Source organism: Pistacia vera, unplaced genomic scaffold (assembly GCF_008641045.1).
Source record: "Pistacia vera cultivar Batoury unplaced genomic scaffold, PisVer_v2 Contig39, whole genome shotgun sequence".
In the NCBI taxonomy this organism is placed as follows: domain Eukaryota; kingdom Viridiplantae; phylum Streptophyta; class Magnoliopsida; order Sapindales; family Anacardiaceae; genus Pistacia; species Pistacia vera.
The window spans coordinates 1530645-1552296 of NW_022196212.1; the positions used below are offsets into that span (position 1 = coordinate 1530645).

The 21652-nt window shown below is 40.9% G+C and overlaps 1 protein-coding gene across 1 annotated transcript; it reads right to left on the minus strand.

Moving 5' to 3' along the window:
- Positions 1 to 20482: 20482 nt before the first annotated feature.
- On the minus strand, positions 20483 to 21415 carry LOC116141020 (mitogen-activated protein kinase kinase 9-like). Its single transcript, XM_031426582.1, has one exon. The coding sequence runs from the start codon at positions 21413 to 21415 to the stop codon at positions 20483 to 20485; it is 933 nt and encodes a 310-aa protein (XP_031282442.1).
- Positions 21416 to 21652: the final 237 nt, after the last annotated feature.

A 21652-nucleotide genomic window follows, 5' to 3' on the forward strand; every position in this document is an offset into this window, starting at 1 on the left:
CTGATGAGATGAAATCGTCTAAGTATGTGCCTGGACTTTTGATGAGATCGTGGTTCCCTGGCTTGAGCGATTGCTCCATTATTGTCACAATAAATGTCTATTGGATCAATAATCGTAGGAACCACACCAAGTTCTATGACGAACTTCTTAATCCAAACTGCCTCCTTGGCTGCATCTGATAATGCAATATATTCAGCCTCCATTGCAAAGTCCGCTACAGTGCTTTGCTTGGAGCTCTTCCAGCTCACTGCACCCCCATTGAGACAAAATACAAACCTTAATTGTGATCGATAATCATTTTTTTCCATTTGGAAACTAGCATCACTGTATCCTCTTACAGTGAGCTCATCTTCCCCTCCATAAACCAAGAACATATCCTTAGTCCTCTTCAGGTACTTAAGAATATTCTTGACAGCCATCCAGTGATGCTCACCTAGATCCGATTGATATCTACTACAAGTGCTCAAAGCATATGAGACATCAATCCAAGTACATAGCATGGCATACATGATGAATCTAATTGCTGATGCATATGAGATCCTTTTCGTCCTCTCTCTCTCTCTCATCTTGTGTTCTAGGACACATTTCCTTAGAGAGATAAACACCATGTGACATCGAAAGAAATCATTCTTGGATTCTTCCATATTGAATCTTTTCAGTACTTTGTCAATATATGCACTCTGACTTAGGCCAAGCAACCTATGCGATCTATCACGATAGATCTTTATTCCAAGGATGTAGGCTGCTTCCCCTAAGTCCTTCATGGAGAAGCACTTGGATAACCAAGTCTTTACCGACTATAAGTTCGGTATATCATTCCCGATCAAAAGTATGTCATCGACATACAACATTAGGAATGCCACTACGCTCAAAACTTTCTTGTAAACACAGGGTTCATCTTCATTCTTGATACAACCAAATTCTTTTACAGCTTCATCAAAATGAATGTTCCAGCTCCTTGAAGCTTGCTTGAGTCCATAAATGGATTTCTGCAACTTGCATACCCTATCAGCTTGGCCATCAAGAACGAAACCATTGGGTTATGTCATATACATATCCTCTTCAAGGTTTCCGTTCAAGAAAGCTGTTTTGACATCCATTTGCCAAATCTCATAGTCATGATATGCAGCAAGCGCAAGTATAATCCGGATGGATTTAATCATGGCAATCGGCAAAAAGGTTCTTCATCGTCAATACTATGAATTTGTTTGAAACCTTTGGCTACCAATCGTGCCTTATAAGTATGCACCTTGCCATCCACGCCAGTCTTCTTCTTGAAGACCCATTTACACCCTATGGGTTTTACCCCTTCAGGTCGTTCCACTAGAGACCATGCTTGGTTCTGGTACATGGAGTCTATCTCAGATTTCATGGCTTCAAGCAATTTAACGGAATTCGGATCAGATATAGCGTCTTCGTAGGTTCTGGGTTCATCGTCTTGATAGACTAGTACGTCACTATGTTGAGTCACGAGATAACCAAATCTCTCGGGCTCATGGCGTACTCTTCAAGATTTACACAGCTCCTATGCTATCGAGGTAGTTCACTTTGATCCACAATTTGTGGAGTAACCTCTTCATGATGTTCAACCACTTCCTGTGGCACATCATCCCGTCCTTCGTCTAATATAATTTGTGATTCTAGAACTTCATCGAGTTCTACTTTTCTCCTACTAGTACTTCCTAGAAAAAATTCCTTTTCTAGGAAGACACTAGAACGAGCAACAAAAATTTTGCGCTCTTCTGGGTGGTAGAAATATTATCCTTTAGTCTCCTTTGGATACCCCACAAATATACATTTATAGGATTTTGGGCCCAACTTGTTCGAAGTCAATTTCTCAACATAAGCTTCGTAACCCCAAATCCTTAGATAAGACAAGTTGGGCTTTCGCCCATTCCATAGTTCATATAGAGTCTTATCTACGACGGCACACTGTTCAAAACGTGAGTCGCAGTCTCTAGGGCATAACCTCAGAATGATGCAGGTAAATCACTAAAACTCATCATGGACCTAACCATATCAAGTAAGGTCCTATTGCTCCTTTTTGACACTCATTTCTGACATCAATAGTGTCATCCTAAACTTTACTCTTACCATCTTCTTGATTCACAGTGAAGGCTAAAACATTCTCATCATCGCCCAAATCATCATCATCACTCTCACTCAAAGTGGCAGCCATGGCTTTACCTTTCTTCTTTTTCAGTGTGTTAGCACACTCAGATTGTATGTGCCCGAAGCCCTCGTATTCAAAACACTTGATACCTTTATTTCTCTTTTCTTTATCTTTTGAAAACTTATTTGTAAAGGTACTAAGGGTTTGATGGTCATAAGGCTTTCTCACAAAAGGTTTTTGGCCATAACCATTATTATGAGGCTTTTTCATGTTTTTCTTTAAAAATTTTGCAAAATTCTTTGTAAGCACAATTTTCATCATCCAAAGAACTTATATCACAATCATCAAAAGGATCATAATCGACCTCATGTTTAAGAGCCAAACCTTCGCTCGATTTCTGTTTTTCCTAGCGTTACAAATTCAGCTCATAGGTTTAGATAGAGCCAATGAGTTCATCAATGTCCATAGCATCCACATCTCGACATTCTTCAAAAGAGGTGACCTTTGACATAAATCTTCGAGACAAAGAGCAAAGCATTTTCCTGACAAGGTCAGAATTAGAATATGTTCTTCCCAAAGCGAAACATTTATTAGAAATATCACAAACTGTACCATAAAAAATCAATTATAGTTTCATCCTCTTCCATGTTCAGATTTTCAAAATCAGTGACAAGTCTTCTAAGCCTATATCTTTTAATGGCACTAGTTCCCTCATTCTTGACTTGAAGCCTATCCTAAGCATCTTTAGCAAGCTCACAGTTAGCTATGACATTCATTTAGTTCACATTAACAGCATTAAAAATAGCATGAAGAGCTTTAGAGTTATAGTTAGTAAGAGTTATTTCATTAGCAGTCCAACTGGTAACAAGTTTTGGTCTAGACACTTCATTTTCAACAATAACCGAGGCTATCTAACCATTCACAACTGTGGACCAAACTCTTTCATCTATAGATTTTATAAAAGCACGCATCCTAGGTCTCCATGTATAATAGTTAGGGCCTTCTAACAGAGGAGGTCTATCAGTAGATTCACCTTTAGTAAAGAAACTCATGACGAAAAACAATCAGACAGATGCTAACACACAAATGGAAATGTAAACACAAACAAACAACAGATTTGAAGTAAAAGACGCAATACAGAACAGATTTCGTCCACCAGCCAGATCACTCAGATGCAAACGAAAATAAGTAAAATGGGTAAGGACTCTACTAAAGTAACTTATTAGAACAGGCTCTGATACCACTTGTTAGGGATTGGTTAACACACTTCGGTGTTTAAGTACCCATTTTAATGTGCAACAGAATATTGACAAGTTGATTAAGAGATTTCTAGTTTTTTAACCACAAGAAACATAAGTGCAGAAAGTAAAGAACACAACCATATACATGGTTCGGCTAAATCCACATTTAGCCTACATCCATGGGACCTTATCTAGATCGAAGCAATCCACTAAGTTAAAACACACTACAAGATATAGTTCAAAGTTGATCTAAGTTACAGTAAAAAGAACTCCCTGGTCAACTTTTTCACTTAGCACTACACTCTAAATCCTTAACGTGTAGCAACTCCTTGGACCTTCTTCTCGTCGGGAACACACCCATGAGCAGCTTGTGAACCACCAAGCTTCAACCATTGACGCCACACGCCAGCATCGGCAAAAGAACCACGTTCCAAAAGTCATCAAGTCTATGTTTGATATGGTGAGGTTTTGGCACAAAAGAGAAATGAACCTTGAACCTTAAGAGATAGAATACTCTAAGAAATTCATAGTACAATTAAACAAATTGTCAAAAGGTTAGATTCATTTACGCAAGAAATACTGTTATATAATGAAAGATTTCTTGCTCAATAATATAGTGCCACATCAGCCAACAAAGGGCTGACCCATATTTGTCCAAATAAGGAAAGTATTCCTTCTTTTGGTTTAGACCACAAAACAAATCAGGAAAGATAACTTTATTCCCTAGGACCACTTAAGGATATTATGACACATGTAAAAGGTCATAAATATCAAGAGACAAAGATAAAGAATATCTTTTTCACTTTATCAGACATACAACTCGTGTTGGGTTGCAAAATATCTAAAGCGAGACTGTAAGCACAGGCTGTTATGCAAACACATACTTGAAACGAAACAAGCCAAGACACAAGTCTGCAAACAGTGTGCACTATGAATGATGTGCACACACACAACAAATGAAACAAGCCAAATAAAAGGATTGGCAACTAGTGTGCATATATAACTGTTGTGCACACACAACTTATAAGTTTGACAAAAATGAATATTCTACAATACTCTTAATATATATGTGGGAAAATCAAAGACCAACAAACAATTATGGTAACTGTATGGGCTAAAAATTGTCTTAGGTCTTATGAGGCCCAAGCATGAAACATCTACTATATGGCCCAAGGCCATGGCCAAATTCTGGTTGGGTCCACGTCGAGGTTTATGTCATGGGCCAGACCCATGACACTAACCTAGCTTGTCCAATTTGGATCATCCAGATTGGGCCTTGTCATTAGCCCACCTAGGGCTAGGCCCTTTGGTCCATGATATCCTCTAAGGGTTTAGAATCCCACTAAAACCCTAATACACCTACTTTTTATTTAGGTTTTATCATAATTCACTCAAGATCTTATATCATATGTAAATTAAGACTCTTAATCATACAAAGGCAAATAAATCAGGTTCTTTCCTATTTACTAGAACTCTGACATTATGGACTCAAAGTCCTACCAGGATTCAAAGATCCTATGACCACTATATAAAGAGAGGTCTTGCCTCTCATTAAGGATCCATTACTCAATACCACCTACTTGCAATCAAAGTTCTTGCTCTTAAGAACTAACACCTTCACTATAGCTTTATTATCCGATTAGACTTCAATAAACCCTTCCTTCCCCTAGCCTTCACTAAATAACCTCATTCACGCTTACTAACTTGAGTGTCAGAGTGCTTATGGCAGACACCACACTGGTGTTTTACGTAAGCTTCATGCTTGTTTTCTTTATGTGCAGGTTCAATGGATTATAGTGACCTCAACCTCATAGGATTAGACCTCATTCTATAATCGTAGATTTTAGGGTCTACTGTTTGGCACCCACCATGGGGCCTTTCGCAATCAACTTCCATTCAGGAATCTACTCTATAGAAAATCGTGTCATGGCTAAAACCACAATAATGCCTCAGTAGACCTCATGGCTAAGGTTGAGGCTCTCATTGCATTAATGCAATAGCACACCAACAAGGTCACAAAATTGGAAACCAAAAATACCAACATTCGGGCTAAGAACCAAAACTTATGGGAAAAGGTAACACGGTTTTACTCTCTTGATTTCCCAATTAATCAAATACCAGAAAACCACTTTCGCGTCCTTGTAAATTCCATGCAATCCCTCATGAACCCAGACCTTAGATCCTTGGCTTTAGACCCTTAGTCTTCCCAACTCCAATCATCTTTAATGGATGGCCCAATCCCTGCCATTACAAACACAATTGACCAGCCATGCAAACACAACCCTTATCAATCGACTCATCACTCAGCCGTGACCAGGTTACTCAAATCATCCCTAATCAATAGCAACAAAATATCACCACCATCGCCATCCCATCAATATGAGTGATCCACCCTGTTTCCAAGTCCCACTCAGCTCGGCTCTTTCTCATGGGTTGAGTAGCCACCCTTACCAAACCCCACTCAGCTTAACTCATCCTTATGGGTCGAATGATCCCCAAACTACCCCCTAACCATCCATGCTAGTCAAAGCACCTGAACTGTTATACTCGGGATGAGTCATCCTAAATGGATGAATGGAGATCCTAACACCCAGGCAACCAACCCAGATGGAGCCAACCACCACGCTACACCTTATGACTTGACTCATCCTAATACTCCGAATAGGAGAGAAACCCATCACCAAGCCATCAATGCCGATCTTCTATCCACTGCCACACCCTTTGAGCAAATATTGGCAAAGAAACTAGTAGACATGGAGGCCATAATGAGGCGGACACCCGAAGTCTCCACCCTAGCCAAGAAAAGTCTTCCCTATAGCTATGTTGACTCACCTTTCATGGATTCCATAGCCCTATCCGAGACGCCATGGAAGTTACTATACCCAATATGAGGCCCTCTGATGGCACGATCGAATCGGATGACCACGTTGCTTCATACAAACAGAGGATGTTTATCGCCTTAATACCTAGAAACCTGAGAGAAGTCTGCATGTGTAAGAGTTTTGGTTTTAGCCTCTCAGGACCGACTCTCCAATGGTACACCAAGTTCCCCCAAAACACCATAGGTTCGCTCGCCTAACTCACTGACACCTTCGTTGAACAGTTCGTTAGCATCAAGAAACTAGAAAAGCTGTCAACCGACCTAAACCGTGTCTACCAGAAACAAGATGGGCCACTCTGAGAGTATGTTAATCGGTTCAATAAAGAGAAGATATACATCCCATCCTGCAATCCTGAGATAGCAGTGGACGTTTTCAGGAAAGGGCTTCTCCTTGATAGAAAACTCTACAAATACCTCACCAAGCTTAGCTGTAACACCATGGAAAATGCTCTAGGCCGAGTGATCATCCAAATTAGATGGGAAGAAGACAAGATGAACCGTCAGAGATACAACCCCTATGATGACTGTCGACAGAGGCAAAGTGACAAATGCCCTGAACCTCATCAACATGAAACAAATCATCTACCTCCAGCACATGGCTCCAATAGAAATAATTAGAGACCATATGATCGCCAACCAACCCGACTTGCAAATCGACCCCCAAGTTCTACTTCATCCATAGTCCTAAAGTACAACCTAAGTATTGAGCCGGCCCAAGTAATAGCAGTATTGAAGGGGGTGGGTTTGATAGTAAAGTGGTCAACCAAGCTCAATCCTGACATTAAGAGGGACACTTCCAAGTGGTGTGAATTCCACCATGACCATGGCCACAATACAGTCGACTACATCGCTAAGGTTAGAGGTTGCAGCCTTACTAAAGAGGGGACACCTTAGAGACCTATTAACAAACAAAGGCAAAAACACCATCAACCACAGAAATGACAAAGATCAATCCTCCTCTCCCCTTAGATCCAAAGCCAACAGGCTTCTACAACATCATCTCTGGTGGGTTAGAAGTCAGTGGAGTAAGTCTCAGCCAAAAGACATGTTTGAGCCAGCCACCATCTTGAGGCATGCTCTTCCCATCCACTCTCACAAACACCTACCAAACAGGTTATCCAGTTTGAGGGTCAGTCACCCTAACCGCCCCACGTCATGATGCCCTAGTCATAACCCTATAGATTGTCAATATCCTTGTCAAAAGAATATTCGTGGATGGAGGTCCTTCAGCCAACTTCCTCTTCTTGGAAATTATAAAACAATGTGCCTGGATGAGTTAAACATCGACAGATGCCCTATCATCCTAGTCGAATTTAGTTACGAGTAGAAGTATACCATCAAAAAGATCTCACCCTATCTATGCTAATGACATGAACAAACAAACAACCTTTTTTTTTCCTTGACTGCCCCTCACCTTATAATGTCATTCTAGACTGACCCTAGATCCATGATATGAGAGTCGTCCCATCAATCATCAACCAACAATCAAGTTTCCCACCAAATGAGGAGTGAGAGAGATCAAAAGTAATAATAAGACTTCAAGAGACTATTACAAGAATGCCTTCAAAGGCAAGTCCCTTGCATTGTAGCAACTATAGACCCACCTAACTCTTCCAGCCAAGCCAGATCAACCATCCATGGAAGAGTTGGATGAGGTTCAGATTCATCTGGACCATCCTAATTGAAAGACACATATCAGCTCCCGACTAAGTCCTGAGATAAGAGAACGACTTATCGACTTTCTCAAGTAAAACCATGACTATTTCGTGTGGTCCCACTCAGATATGATAGGGATCAACTCTGATGCAATTGTGCACCACCTCCAAGTCGACCCTTACTACCACCCGGTAAAATAGAAAAGAAGAAAAGTTTCTTTAGAGCGAAACCGAGTTGTCAATGAAGAGGTAGACAAGCTGCTAAGTAATGGGCTAGTTTGGGAGGTGCATTACCTCAACTGGCTTGCCAATGTGATCATGGTCTAAATGAAGAATGGGAAGTGGCAAGTCTGCTTAGACTTCATGGACTTGAACAAGGCATGGCCCAAAGACTCCTTCCCATTCCCTCACATCGACAAGCTAGTCGATGTTGCAGCCGATCATAGGTTACTCAGCTTCATTGACGCCTTCTCTAGCTACAATCAAATCCTCATACACTTAGGAAACCAAGAGAAGATAACTTTCATCACAGAGAAGGGCATCTACTGTTACAAGGTGATGCCATTCAGCCTTAAGAATGTCAGGGCCACCTATCAACGACGTCAACAAAATGTTCGTAGAACACTTGGGGGAGACAATGGAAGTGGACATCAATGACATGCTCGTCAAGTCCCTTATAGCTGAGCAGCACATGGATCACCTCAGTCAAGCCTTCACTGTTCTCAGAAAGTATAACATGAAGCTCAACCCAACCAAGTGCTCATTTGGGGTCTCCTCTAGTAAGTTTTTGGGATATATGGTGATTTAGTGCAAAATAGAGGCTAACCCTAATCAAATCTGAGACGTCATAAACATTCCCTCACCCTCATGCATCAAGGATATCCAGTGTTTTTCTAGAAGAGTGGCGGCCCTAATCTGGTTCATCTCTCGATCAACCGATAAGTGTCACCACTTCTTCGCAACTCTTCAAAAATCAAAGCAGTTTGAATGGACCCTAGCTTGCAAAGAAGCCCTACAACAACTAAAAAGGTACTTAACTTCTCCCCTACTCCACTCTAAGCCACTAACGGGGGAAAAAATTTACACCTACTTTGTAGTCTCGGGTTAGCCATCTCAACCGTCCTGGTTAAAAAAGATAATGGGAAACAGTTACCTATGTACTATGTAAGCAAGTCGCTACTTAACGCTAAGACCCAGTACAACCAGTTAAAAAAGCTGGCACTCGTATTCATCCATGCATCCAAGAAGCCCCGACCCTACTTCTAGTGCCACTCCATAGTTGTGCTCACCACCTTTCCACTCAAAAAGATCCTACACAAACCAGAGCTCTCAGGTCATCTCACCCAATGGGCGGTCGAGCTAAGTGAGTTCGGTGTCTCTTTCTAGCCATGCATTCCCATCAAGTCTCAAGTTTAGCTAATTTTATAGCTAACTTCACACCTAACACTTCCATTCAAGCGGGGAGAAAGTTACTATGCATGAACAGTATGACACCTTCAAAGTGGACCCTCTCAGTCGATGGGTCAAGTAACGTGAATGGAAATGGGTTGAGCATAGTACTAATTACACTTGAGGGAGTCAACATCAAGTGAGTCATCCGATGCAGGTTCAAGTGCATAAACAACAATGCCAAGTATAAGGCCCTAATAATCAGTCTTTCACTTACTAAAGAGATAAGGGTAACAAAGTTGGAAGTTAAGTCTAATTCTCAGCTCATGGTCAACCAACTATAAGGCACCTACCAAGCTTGAGACTCAAAGATGACAACTTACCTCAACCTAGTTAAAGAGCTCCAGTCAACCTTTGAGGAGTTCACCATCAACCAAGTCCCAAGAACTGAGAAAACCCATGCTGATGCACTTGCTAGTCTTGGCTCAGTTCTTCAAGGATCTTCCAAATCATCCCTCCTACTACCGTTTCTCCAATGGTTGGCAAGCTGGAAAGAACCCCCAAGCAGAAACAAAGCTTATCCCCAAAGAACCTTCTAAAGTAATAGAAGTTGACTCGGCTTACTCATGGATGACACCCATCCTTTACTACTTAGAAAGTGATGTACTCCCCTCTGATAAGAATAAAGCCTGCCGACTCAAAGCTAAAGCAGCTAGGTTCACCATCCACAAGGGTCAACTCCTCAAAAAGTCATTCTTTAGGCCCTACCTCAAGTGCATCACTCTGAAAGAAGCTTAATATGTAGTTGCAGAACTCCATGAGGGCGAGTGTGGGAACCACACTAGGGGGCACAGCCTGGCCCACCAAATGATCACTTCTAGATTCTATCGTTTAGACTCGGCCTTATATGTCAAGAAGTGTGACAATTGCCAACGGTTTGCCCATGTCTCGTACCTACCTCCTGAACAACTCAACTCTATCTCACCCCTTGGCCATTTATGAAGTAGGGAATAGACATCGTTGGTATGCTTCTAACTGCACGCGGGCAACGAGTATACATGCTAGCAGTCACCAACTATTTCACCCAGTGGATTGAGGCTGAGGCATTCGCCTAAGTTAGAGTTAGAGAGGTAAAAGGGTTCATTTGGAAGAATGTCCTCTGTCGATTTAAGATATCGAAGGAGATAGTCACCGACAACGGGTTTCAGTTCATTAGCTCTGGCTTTAGAGACTTCTATAAAATGTGGGGAAACAAGCTCAGCTTCTCAACACCTCGCAACCCTCAATCAAATGGCTAGGCCAAGTCATCCAACAAAACAGTCATGCATACTATGAAGAAATGCCTTCATAAAGCGAAGGGCGCATAAGCGGATAAACTACCAGGAGTCCTTTGGTCTTACCGAACCACCGCCCACTTGTCCATTGGTGACGCACATTTCTCCCTCGCATATGGCTCAGAAGCAGTCATCCCAATCGAGGTATCGGTCCTATCACCCAAACTCTATTGGATGGATGAAGAGTCAAACAGCCAAAATCTATGCCACAACCTAGACAGCATTGATGAACTCTGGGAACAAACCCACATCAGAAACTCCATCTACCAACAACATGTCACTCGACATTACAACCGTAATGTCCGAGTGAGGACATTCAAAGAAGGTAATTAGGTCCTCCGCAAAGTCTTCCAAAACCAAGGAGATCAATGTCGGCAAACTCGGTCCTACCTAGGAGAGACCATACAAGATCATCAAAACAGTCAACAAGGGCGCCTACAAACTTCAGTCACCAGAGGGCAAAGACATCAACAATAGCTAGAACGCCATCCACCTAAAGCGCTATCATTTCTGATAGGTCGTGGCTTACCTCCATTTTTTATGTAATTCAAAGGGATGAGTAGGCTTGTCCACCTCCCCACCTTCAGTCAACTCAACCGAACAATGCCTTAGGGCACTTATGTTTCAATAAATCAATAAAATGTACTATTCATAAAAAATTCTAAGTGTTCACTATGCATTTACCTTAAATCAGTCATGCACACTTGGCCTTAGGGCATTTGTGTTTTATTGATTTACAATCATTCACATTTAGTCGGTCATGTCAACTTGCCTCAGGGAATTTATGTTATATTGATTTACAATCGTTCACCTTTAGTCGTCATGCTGACTCGGCCTCATGGCATTTATGTTTATTGATTTTACTATCATTCAACTTCAGTCAGTCATGTTGACACGACCTGAAGGCATTTATGTTTTATCGATTGATTACAATACATTTATGCCTTCAGTCTGGCCATACCAACTCTATCACAAGCCTTAAGTTTGAAGTTCATTTAAACTTATCACGATCAGTCGGCATAACCAATCCAAGGGCATTCAACCCTCAACACATTCAATTAGTCCATACCAACTTGGCTACCAAGCCTCAAGTTAGAAAGAAATTCTAACTCGCCATGGTCAGTTGGCCTACAGACCCAAAAGGCATTCAACCCCTCACACCTTTAACAGTTCATACGGACTAGGCCATAAAGACTTATGTTCTAATGAGATCTATTTACAGTCAGCACACCGGGCTCAACCAAAGGAAACTCAACCCTTTACCAACTGGCCCGACTCATCTTGACATTAACTCAACACTTGGGCCAAGAATACAATCCATAAATCAACATTTATAAAAAGCCTCAAACAGTTGAGTGTCTAGTACATGATAGAAAGGCATCATATGCCTCAAAATTTAAAGACAAAAAATACAAAATACACTAAGGAGCACCATGCTCTGACTCATCATCCCAAGCCAACTAATCTACGTTCGACCTTACCTCATTTTTCTTCTCTTTCCTAGCTTACTCCTCCACAACTGCCTCATCCTAAAGAGCAGCTTCAGTTGACCTAGCCAAAAAGCCTTCCAAATCCTTAGCAAACTCTTTCATCAGATCTTTGGGATTTGGCTCGACTCAATCCTCCTCCTCTCGACCTACCCCATGGTTGACTCGGCCTCGATCTCCTCTTAGGGTTTGACATCTTTATCAAGATTCCAATGCATAGTGTTCCTGGCCTTGTATTCCCTCATCAGTTCGGCACAAGCTTTAATAATGGCATCTCTGGCAATAGACTTGCATCACTCTCTAAAAGCCACCGACTCTTCCTCTTGCTCAGCCAGCTTCTTCTTTGCCTCAGCCAACTCCAACTCAGCTTATTATAGCTTGGTGGAGCTCTCCTTCACTATCTTTTTTGCAACAGCCTCCTACGTGTGCAGATTGGTGTTAAACTTGGCCAACTCTTGAATTTTCGCGTCCGGGGTGATCACGGTCTTCTTCAAATAAAGGCTCATGCACAAGAACATACAATTAGGAAGATTACAACTTAACAAAAGTGTAAGTCAGAATATACCTGAAGTTGCCAAGACACTTCCCACTCGGCTACAGTCAATTGTCATACCCATTTGAGTCAGTCGACTCTTGTCCGTAGGGAGAAGAACAGAGTTGGCCAGGTTCCTCATCCTAGCTGCTTTAGAGTAGAAGGAGGCTAGGTTGGAAGGGTGATGGTTGTTGGTGAATCGATGAGCAAAGGCAGTGGAAAAACAAAAATTATTAGCCATCGATTACTCTAATTTCGCCAAGATTAGGGTTTGATATATATATAATATATAATATATATATATATATATATATATTATATAATATATATATATATATATATATATTATATATATATAATTATATATATATGTATATGTATGTATGTATGTATTACATGCTTAAATTGAAATAACAAAGATACATGTAAGGATTAGGTTATACCAATGTTTAGAGGCTCTGTTAGTATCTCTGAACGCAATTTCGCCACCAATTCAAGAGTAGAATCGAAATCACGTCATCCACACAAAGACAGTACGTCAGAGCCTAAGGATTAACTTTTCTAGAGTTAATTCTTGGCTTTAAGGAATAAGGTATTTGGAAGGATGAAGTGAAGAGAAGAAGAGAGAAAAAATTCTCTCAAAAACACTCACCCACGGTTGAATCAATTCTTAGGTTAGAAAACCTAAATTTTCTTTATTTATATAATAAGTAAAATATCCATTCCACCCCTTAAGTTTAGCATCAACCAAACATTAGGTAGAATTACATATTAACCCTTATTTAATTATTTAGTTGAATATTAATATAATAATTAATATTAACTTTAATAATTAAATTTGTAATTTTGCTAAATTACTCCAATAACAAAATTGGACACAGGCTACAACCTCAGTAAATTTAATTACGCAGCAAAATTACTAATATGCCTTTTCGTCTAAAAGACAAATATGCCCTTCCAAAGTTTACCATCCTTAAATTGTATCCTATGTGTGTGACCCGTAGGGTCCTCATCATAGCAGCAGTGAATAGTATCACAATTGATACCAATCAATCATCTCACTACACACAGACCAAGATTGGCCCCTAGCAAGGTATTATGGCCACCCGATAGATTCAAATTCAGTAAAATAGCTACCTATCAACGATATGGTTACCGTGCAATCAAATCCTTTCGTCATCTGTTATCTCATCGAGACTAAGGTACAAAAATAGTGTCAACCTTAGTTATTCTCGATGTGTTTGTATTTAGTTACTAGACCAATGATCAGAACAATAAATTGGATTGGGCAACAACTCAATCCCACTGTGACCACAGCTTCAGTGTCATTGCCATTTAATAAATTGCGCAGTGAGATAACTTCTCCCATACCCGGGAGTGATGAATCCTCTGTCGATCTACCATAGTCTTGATACACTCCTTGATGCAGCCAATCACTGCCGTATTGATAGCTCTAAATATAACTACGTTAGGCTAGTGTCAAACTACACCAATCAGTGCACAAGGCGCTTCGATGATCTCAAGTCTAAGGATCACATGCACCACCATTCGTTAGAGGATTTGTTCCATAAATACTAGGGTTACCATCTATATGGAATCCTTTGGTGGGTCAGTCTAGTGGACTTGCCTATAGCAAGCACCCATGTGTTGCATTAGGTTGTCAATGTTGACAACCTTTACAAGTGAGATCAATCACAACCTTTCTACAAGGTCGTTCAACACTATGATAGCCTTATGGTACTTCTGTGTCCTTGGTCAGAATAATACTAGGGCTACGAACATTTCTAGAATGGCCACCATATGTGATTGTAAGGTTCTCACTCTCAAGATTTGAAACACTTGATACCCTCGTCACAGTTCTACCATCTGACATATATAAGACATACAATTATGATTTACATGATATAGCAGAAAATGTTTTTTGTTGATTAATAAACATTATTACAAAGAGCCAATTCTGTTAGTAAACGGTCCCGTATACGCAGCGGAAACAAGAATATAATATAACAAGATCGTTTACATGAGCCAAGATCAAGGGTATGATTTTACAATTTATATTAAATAAAAATCTGCATAAATATTCAACATAAGTTAAGAGAAACAAACGCACGTTGAAGGCTCCTCCAAATTTGTCGACGAACGTTTTGCTACCGATCCAAGTGTAGGATCGAACCTGCGTAGTCCACACGAAGACAATCTTAAAAGAACCAAAGAGGGATTTGCTAGATCCTCTTTGGCTTCAAGATTAAGAAGAAAACAAAATCAATTGAATTGATTTTAGGCAATGGTGTTACTGCCGTGGGAGTGGCAAAAATTGGGGCTGCTGTGTGTATATTGGTTTTACAAAGAAAAACTCACTCATTAAAAATCACACACATTTTTCCTTTTATATTTAAAAACAATTTGCCCTAATCCCATACGGAATAGGCTTGGGCTCCAACCCAAACGCCCCATGTTGCCAAACACTCCCAATTTGATTTATTTTAATTTCCATCATTATCTCAATTAAAATCAATTAATATATATATTTAAATATATATTAACATTTAACAATAATGATAATATATTTAAATATGTGCGAACACACATTTAAACGTAATTTCACTTATTTAATTTTTCTAACAAATTAAATAAAGGCTACGACCTCAGCAAATTTAATTGCACTGTGAAATTACCAAAATACCCTTTCGCCTTAAAAGACGAAAACGCCCTTCTTTCTTCTTGCATCTTAAATTGTCTTCTATGTGTGTGACCCTTAGGCTCCTCATCATATCGGCAGTGTATAGTATTGCGATTAACACCAATTAATCGTCTCACTAATACACAGACCAAGATTGGCCCCTAGCAAGGCATCATGGCCACCCGATAGATTCGGATTCAGCAAAGTAGCTACCTGTCAACGATATGGTTACCGTGCAATTCGATCCTTTCATCATACGTTATCTCGACGAGACGAAGGCATAGAAATAGTGTCAACCTTCGGTTACTCTCGATATTATTTATTCAGTTTCTGGACCAATGACCCGTATTATAAACTGGATAGAGCAACAACTCAATCCCACTGTGGCCACAGTTTTAGTGTCATTGCCATATACTGAATTGCGCCGTGAGATAACTTTCTCCCGTACCCGGGAGTGATAAATCCTCTGTCAATCCACCATAGTCTTGATACACTCCTTGATGCAGCCAATCACCACCGTATTGACAGCTCTGAAAAGAACTGCGTTAGGCTAGTGTCAAACTACACCAATCGGTGCACAAGGCGCTCCGGTGATCTCAAGTCTAAGGATCACATGCACCACCATTCGTTAGAGGATTTGTTCCATAGACACTGGGGTTACCATCCATATGGAATCCTCTGGTGGGTCAGTCCAGTGAACTTGCTGCGGTATATCCGCCTACAACAAGCACCCATGTGTTGCACCAGGTTGTCACCAAACAACCTTGACAAGTGAGATCAGTCACTGCCTTTCGACAGGGTCGTTCAACACTATGATAGCCTTACCGTATTATCTGTGCCCTTAGTTCAGAATAATACTGGGGCTACGGACGTTTCTAGAATGGCCACCATATGTGCTCATAGGGTTCTCACTATCAAGATTTGAAACACTTGATACCCTCGTCACGGTTCTACCATTCTAAGGACATATATCAATACATATTGCAATAATAATGATTTACGCGATATAGAATAAAATGCCTTTTATTGATTAATGAACATTATTACAAAGAGTCAATTCTACAATAATTGATTGGCTCTAGGGCATCTACTCTAACAAATTTTACAATAATTGATTAGCTCTAGGGCACCTACTCTAACAATTGTTAACTTATCACCCACTTCATCAATCTGAACATTCTTTGACATCCTAGCCTCGGCTGACGTTTGTCCAACTTGTGGAGTCGACTCAGTTCGCTCCACTGGAACCTTCTTCTGTGGTGTTGACTCTCTCTTCTTCTTGGCTCGGCATTGTGTGACTACCTCACTCGCACTCGGTAGGTCCACATTAATGTTTTTCATCAGCCTCTCTACAATGGCAAACTTTTCAAGTGTTAGAGGATGTGATTGAAGTAGCGAATCAACAATACGTGTCAAACTCACTTCAGCGAAGGGAAAAGGGTACCTCTCCTGACAGTTGCGACTCGTCCTAAAGGTGACTCGCCCTTAGGTTCGCTTCTTGTAGCACCACTCTCCAATCTCGCTATTCCTTCAAAATGGCGAGAACCTTCCTTGTGACCTTCGCTAATCTGTCACCTCTCTGCCTGGCTCGATTGAATGTGAGATCGGAAAAAGATATAAATTAAGACTTAGTTATCAAAATACAAAGACAAGTAACAAGTAACTCACCTGTAGCTCTCCAAGTGGGTGGGATGTGGTTCTATCCCCTCTTGCCAAATATCATCTCTCTCTTCAAGAAAAAGAAGTTTCCTTTCCAATTCTTGTCACTTGACCTGAGGCACGTCACCAGGTGGAATTGGTCATGCTTCAGGGTGATGGCATACTTCCCTTTGTCCTTGTTGTGCTCCTTTAGATAATAGGAGTAAAGGAGCTCGTGCAACCCAAACCTTACTCGGTTCATTGTAAAAATGAGCTCCAACACCATCAATAATCTCTACCTATTGTGCATAAGTTGAGTCAACGCGATTATAAAGTGATTCAGCACCTCCCAAACCAATCGGGGATTCGATAGCCTGAACCTGTCATAGAAGTAGATATCATACATATCGATCCATCCTAGCACGTCCCAGTCAACCCTCTCATCATCCCTCAGAATCATGATCTCCATCGAGTCAGGAATGTAGTACATGGTCTTTATCCTCCACTCATCATGTTGCTTGAGCTCTGGAGGGTAATCCGCAGGTAGAATACCACCATCCGATCTTCTCGCCTTGTCCCCGAAACTCCCACTCGTTGAGGGCTCATCATCGAAACTATCACTTGGTTCCTCATTAGTCTCTTCCCCACTCTCCCTTTGCCCAATGGAGTTATCGCCACTTGACTCGGCAAGAGTCGGCTTGGCCACAGCCACCAACACACCTTCAACCCCCGTAGGGAGCTCTCCCTCTTTTGGCATCCATACCATAGTGAGGGTAGACTCGTACTCGTCATCGCTATCCATCACAGCTCAATTCAGCTCGCCCTATATAGTGTTTGACTTGACTAATTAGCCCTCTTTGTGAGGTGATCCTCCTTCACGAGGTGATCCTTCTTCACCCGGCTCAGTTTAACTAACCAAGTGATGTCAAACCCACACTTGAAATCTGCTGACTATTCTCGACCCCAAAATCAAACTACACTCGACTTGGTCAAGCACACCAAGACATCCCGAATGGAGACCCTAGGTAACTTAGCCCTTTCTTCTTTCCTTCAAGATCCAAAAAACCCAAAACCACCGTTTTCACTAAAATCTTCTACTTTTTCCCCAAAACATCAGTTTTGCCAAGAAAAGGCCCAAAGACTACTAATACTCCCACACAACCCACTCCAGTGTCAGGTCAAAGTGAATTTTCAAAGAAAAACCCAAGAAACCAAGTAGAAAACTACAAAACTTCAGCCTTCACAAAACCTCTCTAAAAACTAGCCTAAATTCACCCAAATTGCCTCAAAAACACAAAGAACATGAAAACAGAGAGTAGAAAAGTCAGAGTTTGCAAAGAAGTGAAATTTTACCGTGAACAAAGGCAAGAATCATTGAAGTGGCTCCATTGTAACAAAGAAAAGCTCAAGCGAAAAAGAAACGTAGATCGATAGTAATGAAGATGTACAGTCGCCCAAAGGTTTTCTACTCATCCAGCTTGTTAGAGGTCACACTTGGCATCATTCGATTGGTCTTGACTGTTCAAATTCTCGCTCAAAAGGAAGATAAAATCTTAGCCTTACACGTGTCGTGCGATAGGCTCACCTCGGGAGTTGCAATCCTCCATTTCCCACTCAGAGTCTGCAAAAACCCTACATTACATGCATTGCATTCTCTTGGCACCACTGACTTTAACTTATATAAAAATCGACTCGCCTGGTCGAGCCGACTCAAGGACTAGTTCTTTAAATGTTGAAATTCTCCACTCAAAGTTCACACAAGCAGTTTACACTCGCAGTCGGCTCAATTAGCCGAGTGGAAACATCTACAAAGGATGCACCTCATATCCTCTTCCTCGGCTCAATCAACCACATGAGTACACCTACAAAGGATGCACCTCGTATCCTCCCACTTGACTCAGTTAGCCGAGTGAGGACATCTACAAAGGATACACCTTGCATCTTTTCGCTCAGCTCAGCTAACCGAGTGGGGATATCTACAATAGATGTATCTCGCATCATTCCTCAACATTGAACACCTTCACTCGGTCGAGGGTACTCTTGCTTAGCCCGGGACATTGTCATCCAGCCTGATTAATCTCCATTCGAGTTGAATACTCTCCAAGCTAAGTACTCCTTAACTTAGAGAGTGGGGGCTAACTGTATAGGCCAAAAATCGTCTTAGACCTTATGAGGTCCAAGCATGAAACATCTACTATATGGCCCAAGGCCATGGCCCAATTATGGTTGGGTCTACGTCAAGGTTTATGTCATGGGCCAGACCCATGACACGAAACTAGCCTGTCCAGTTTGGATCATCCAGATTGGGCCTCGTCAGTAGCCCACCCAAAGGCCAGGCCCTTTGCTCCATGATATCCTCTAAGGGTTCATAATCCCACTAAACCCTAATACACCTACTTCCTATTTGGGTTTTATCCTAATTCACTAAAGATCTTGTATCTTATGTGAATTAGGACTCTCAATCCTACAAAGGCAAATAAATCAGGTTATTTCCTATTTACTAGAACTCTGACATTATAGAACTCAAAGTCCTACTAGGATTCGAAGATCCTATGATCACTATGCAAAGAGAGGTCCTGCATCTCATTAAGGATCCATTGTTCAATAACACCTACTTGCAATTAAAGTTCTTGCTCTTGAGAACTAGCACATTTGTCGTAGCTATATTCTCTGATTAGACTTTGGTAAACCCTTCCTTCCCCTAGCCCTCACTAAATAACCTCGTTCAAGCTTACTGACTTGAGCGTCGGAGTGCCTATGGTAACACCACACCAGTGTTTTACGTAAGCTTCATGCTTGTTGTCTTTGTGAGCAGGTTCAGCGGATTGTCAGTTTCTTCAACCTCACAAGATCAAACCTCATTTCATAACTATAGATTTTAGCGGGTATGTTAACGAGGGCTTAATTTCCATTCACTAAATGAATTTGTGCATGGCTTGTGGTTGTAGTGAACCTTTTTCCCAAATTCAGATATGTCGTAGGTCTTCTTATTTTATTTATTAGTTATTGTTCCACTGTTTTGAAGTCTTTAGTCTTTGGACAAAAGATTCTTTCTTTCAAAGCCTTAATTTCCAACGGAAAATGGACAAACACGGTCAAAAATAAAAAAGTACACCAATCATATTCATCATTTTTCGTTTTGTATTTTAATTTAATTAATGGCATATTGGTTTACTCACAGCAAAAACAAGCCGCGTGTGCCGTGTGCGTGGAAAACCTCGCTAATTTATGTGAGATGCATGCTGCTTCAAAAATATTATATCCTTCCACCAACATAATTAAGCTTTTCCTGGATAACACGATGCAAGTATTGCAAATAACTGAATTTAGCTATTATAAAATTTTATTTCTTCCCTACAATATATATAAAATTTTAAATACATATTGCATGTAGGATGTGAGTAGAACCCCTAAACTATTAGTTCGATGCTGATAAGTTGAGTTCACAGCTTCACTTAACGATAGATTGACTTCTAATTCTAAACTCAGTTTATTTCTAGAGCTGTGGATCACCAATTAATGCTAATTCATTTTAGCTATCTCTCACCCCGCAAACGAAAGGGTGAGATAATAGTTTCAACACTGTCCATCTCTTACCAGGCTCCTTCTCCAAACAACACTTGGTAAAGCTTAAAAATTCTCCTGTTGCTGTCTCTGGGATATTGCTTGTAGGTTCCCCAAAGCATGTCACCAACGCCACCTCCATCCAACTGGGTTTCTTCTCAGGTGGGAAAAATGGAAAATGACCCACACAGAGCTCCAACAAAGTCACACCTAAGCTCCATACATCTCCCGCATACACATATTTGGGATCGTACCTAGAAGAGTCCAATCTTTCAGGACTCATATAAGCATATGTTCCCACGTAAGAACAGAAACTTTTAGGTGTTTCATGCGCATGCACTATCTGGCTTACTCCAAAATCAGCAATTTTCACATTCAGTCTTTTATCAACTAGGAGATTTGAAGGCTTGATATCTAAATGGACAATGTTGCCTGCATGAAGGTATTGGAGACCGTTGAGTACTTGGTATGCAATGTGGGCAATCGAGGATTTAGAGAAAGGACCATTAGTTTTCAGTAGTGAACCAAGTGTTCCCGCGTCCATGTAGTCCATAAGAATGGCTTTTGAACCTGCCCACGCCGGCGGTTCAAAGATACCGTGGCATTTGATAATAAAAGGGGAGTCTGTACGACCTAGAATTTTGGTTTCATCGGAGGTTTGAGAGTCAGTTGTTATAATTTTAAGGGCATAGATGGCTGAAGTGTGCTTGTGGCATACCTTGTAGACAATGCCATGATTGCCATGACCTAGAACACAAATTTTCTCAAAATCAAAGAGGTTGCCTACTTCTTGGAATGCGGTGGTGGATACGGCGGCGGTCTTGGGGAGATAGCCAAGGGTAGAATGCGGTCCCGGAAGAAGCTGGAGTTTGAGTTGTAGTCTGTGCCTAAGAAGAGACATATGACTTCTCCACAATCTCAATGATGTGATATGTTTCAAGTTATAACAAACTGAAAATTAAGGAATGTGAAATGTGATGAAAAATTAAAATTATGAAGACGAATAGATGGAGATGGATGGAGTTTCATGCCGCCATGCGAGGATTATATATAGTGGTAAAAATACTCGGCCAGATGGTATTAGTGGATTAATCCATTATCATATTGTTCCGCGGAAGCAAAAATCAGCTCAAACAAT

Excerpts from the sequence above, each read along its gene's own strand:
- LOC116141020 (XM_031426582.1), bottom strand. The coding sequence starts at position 21,415 with ATGTCTCTTCTTAGGCACAGACTACAACTCAAACTCCAGCTTCTTCCG.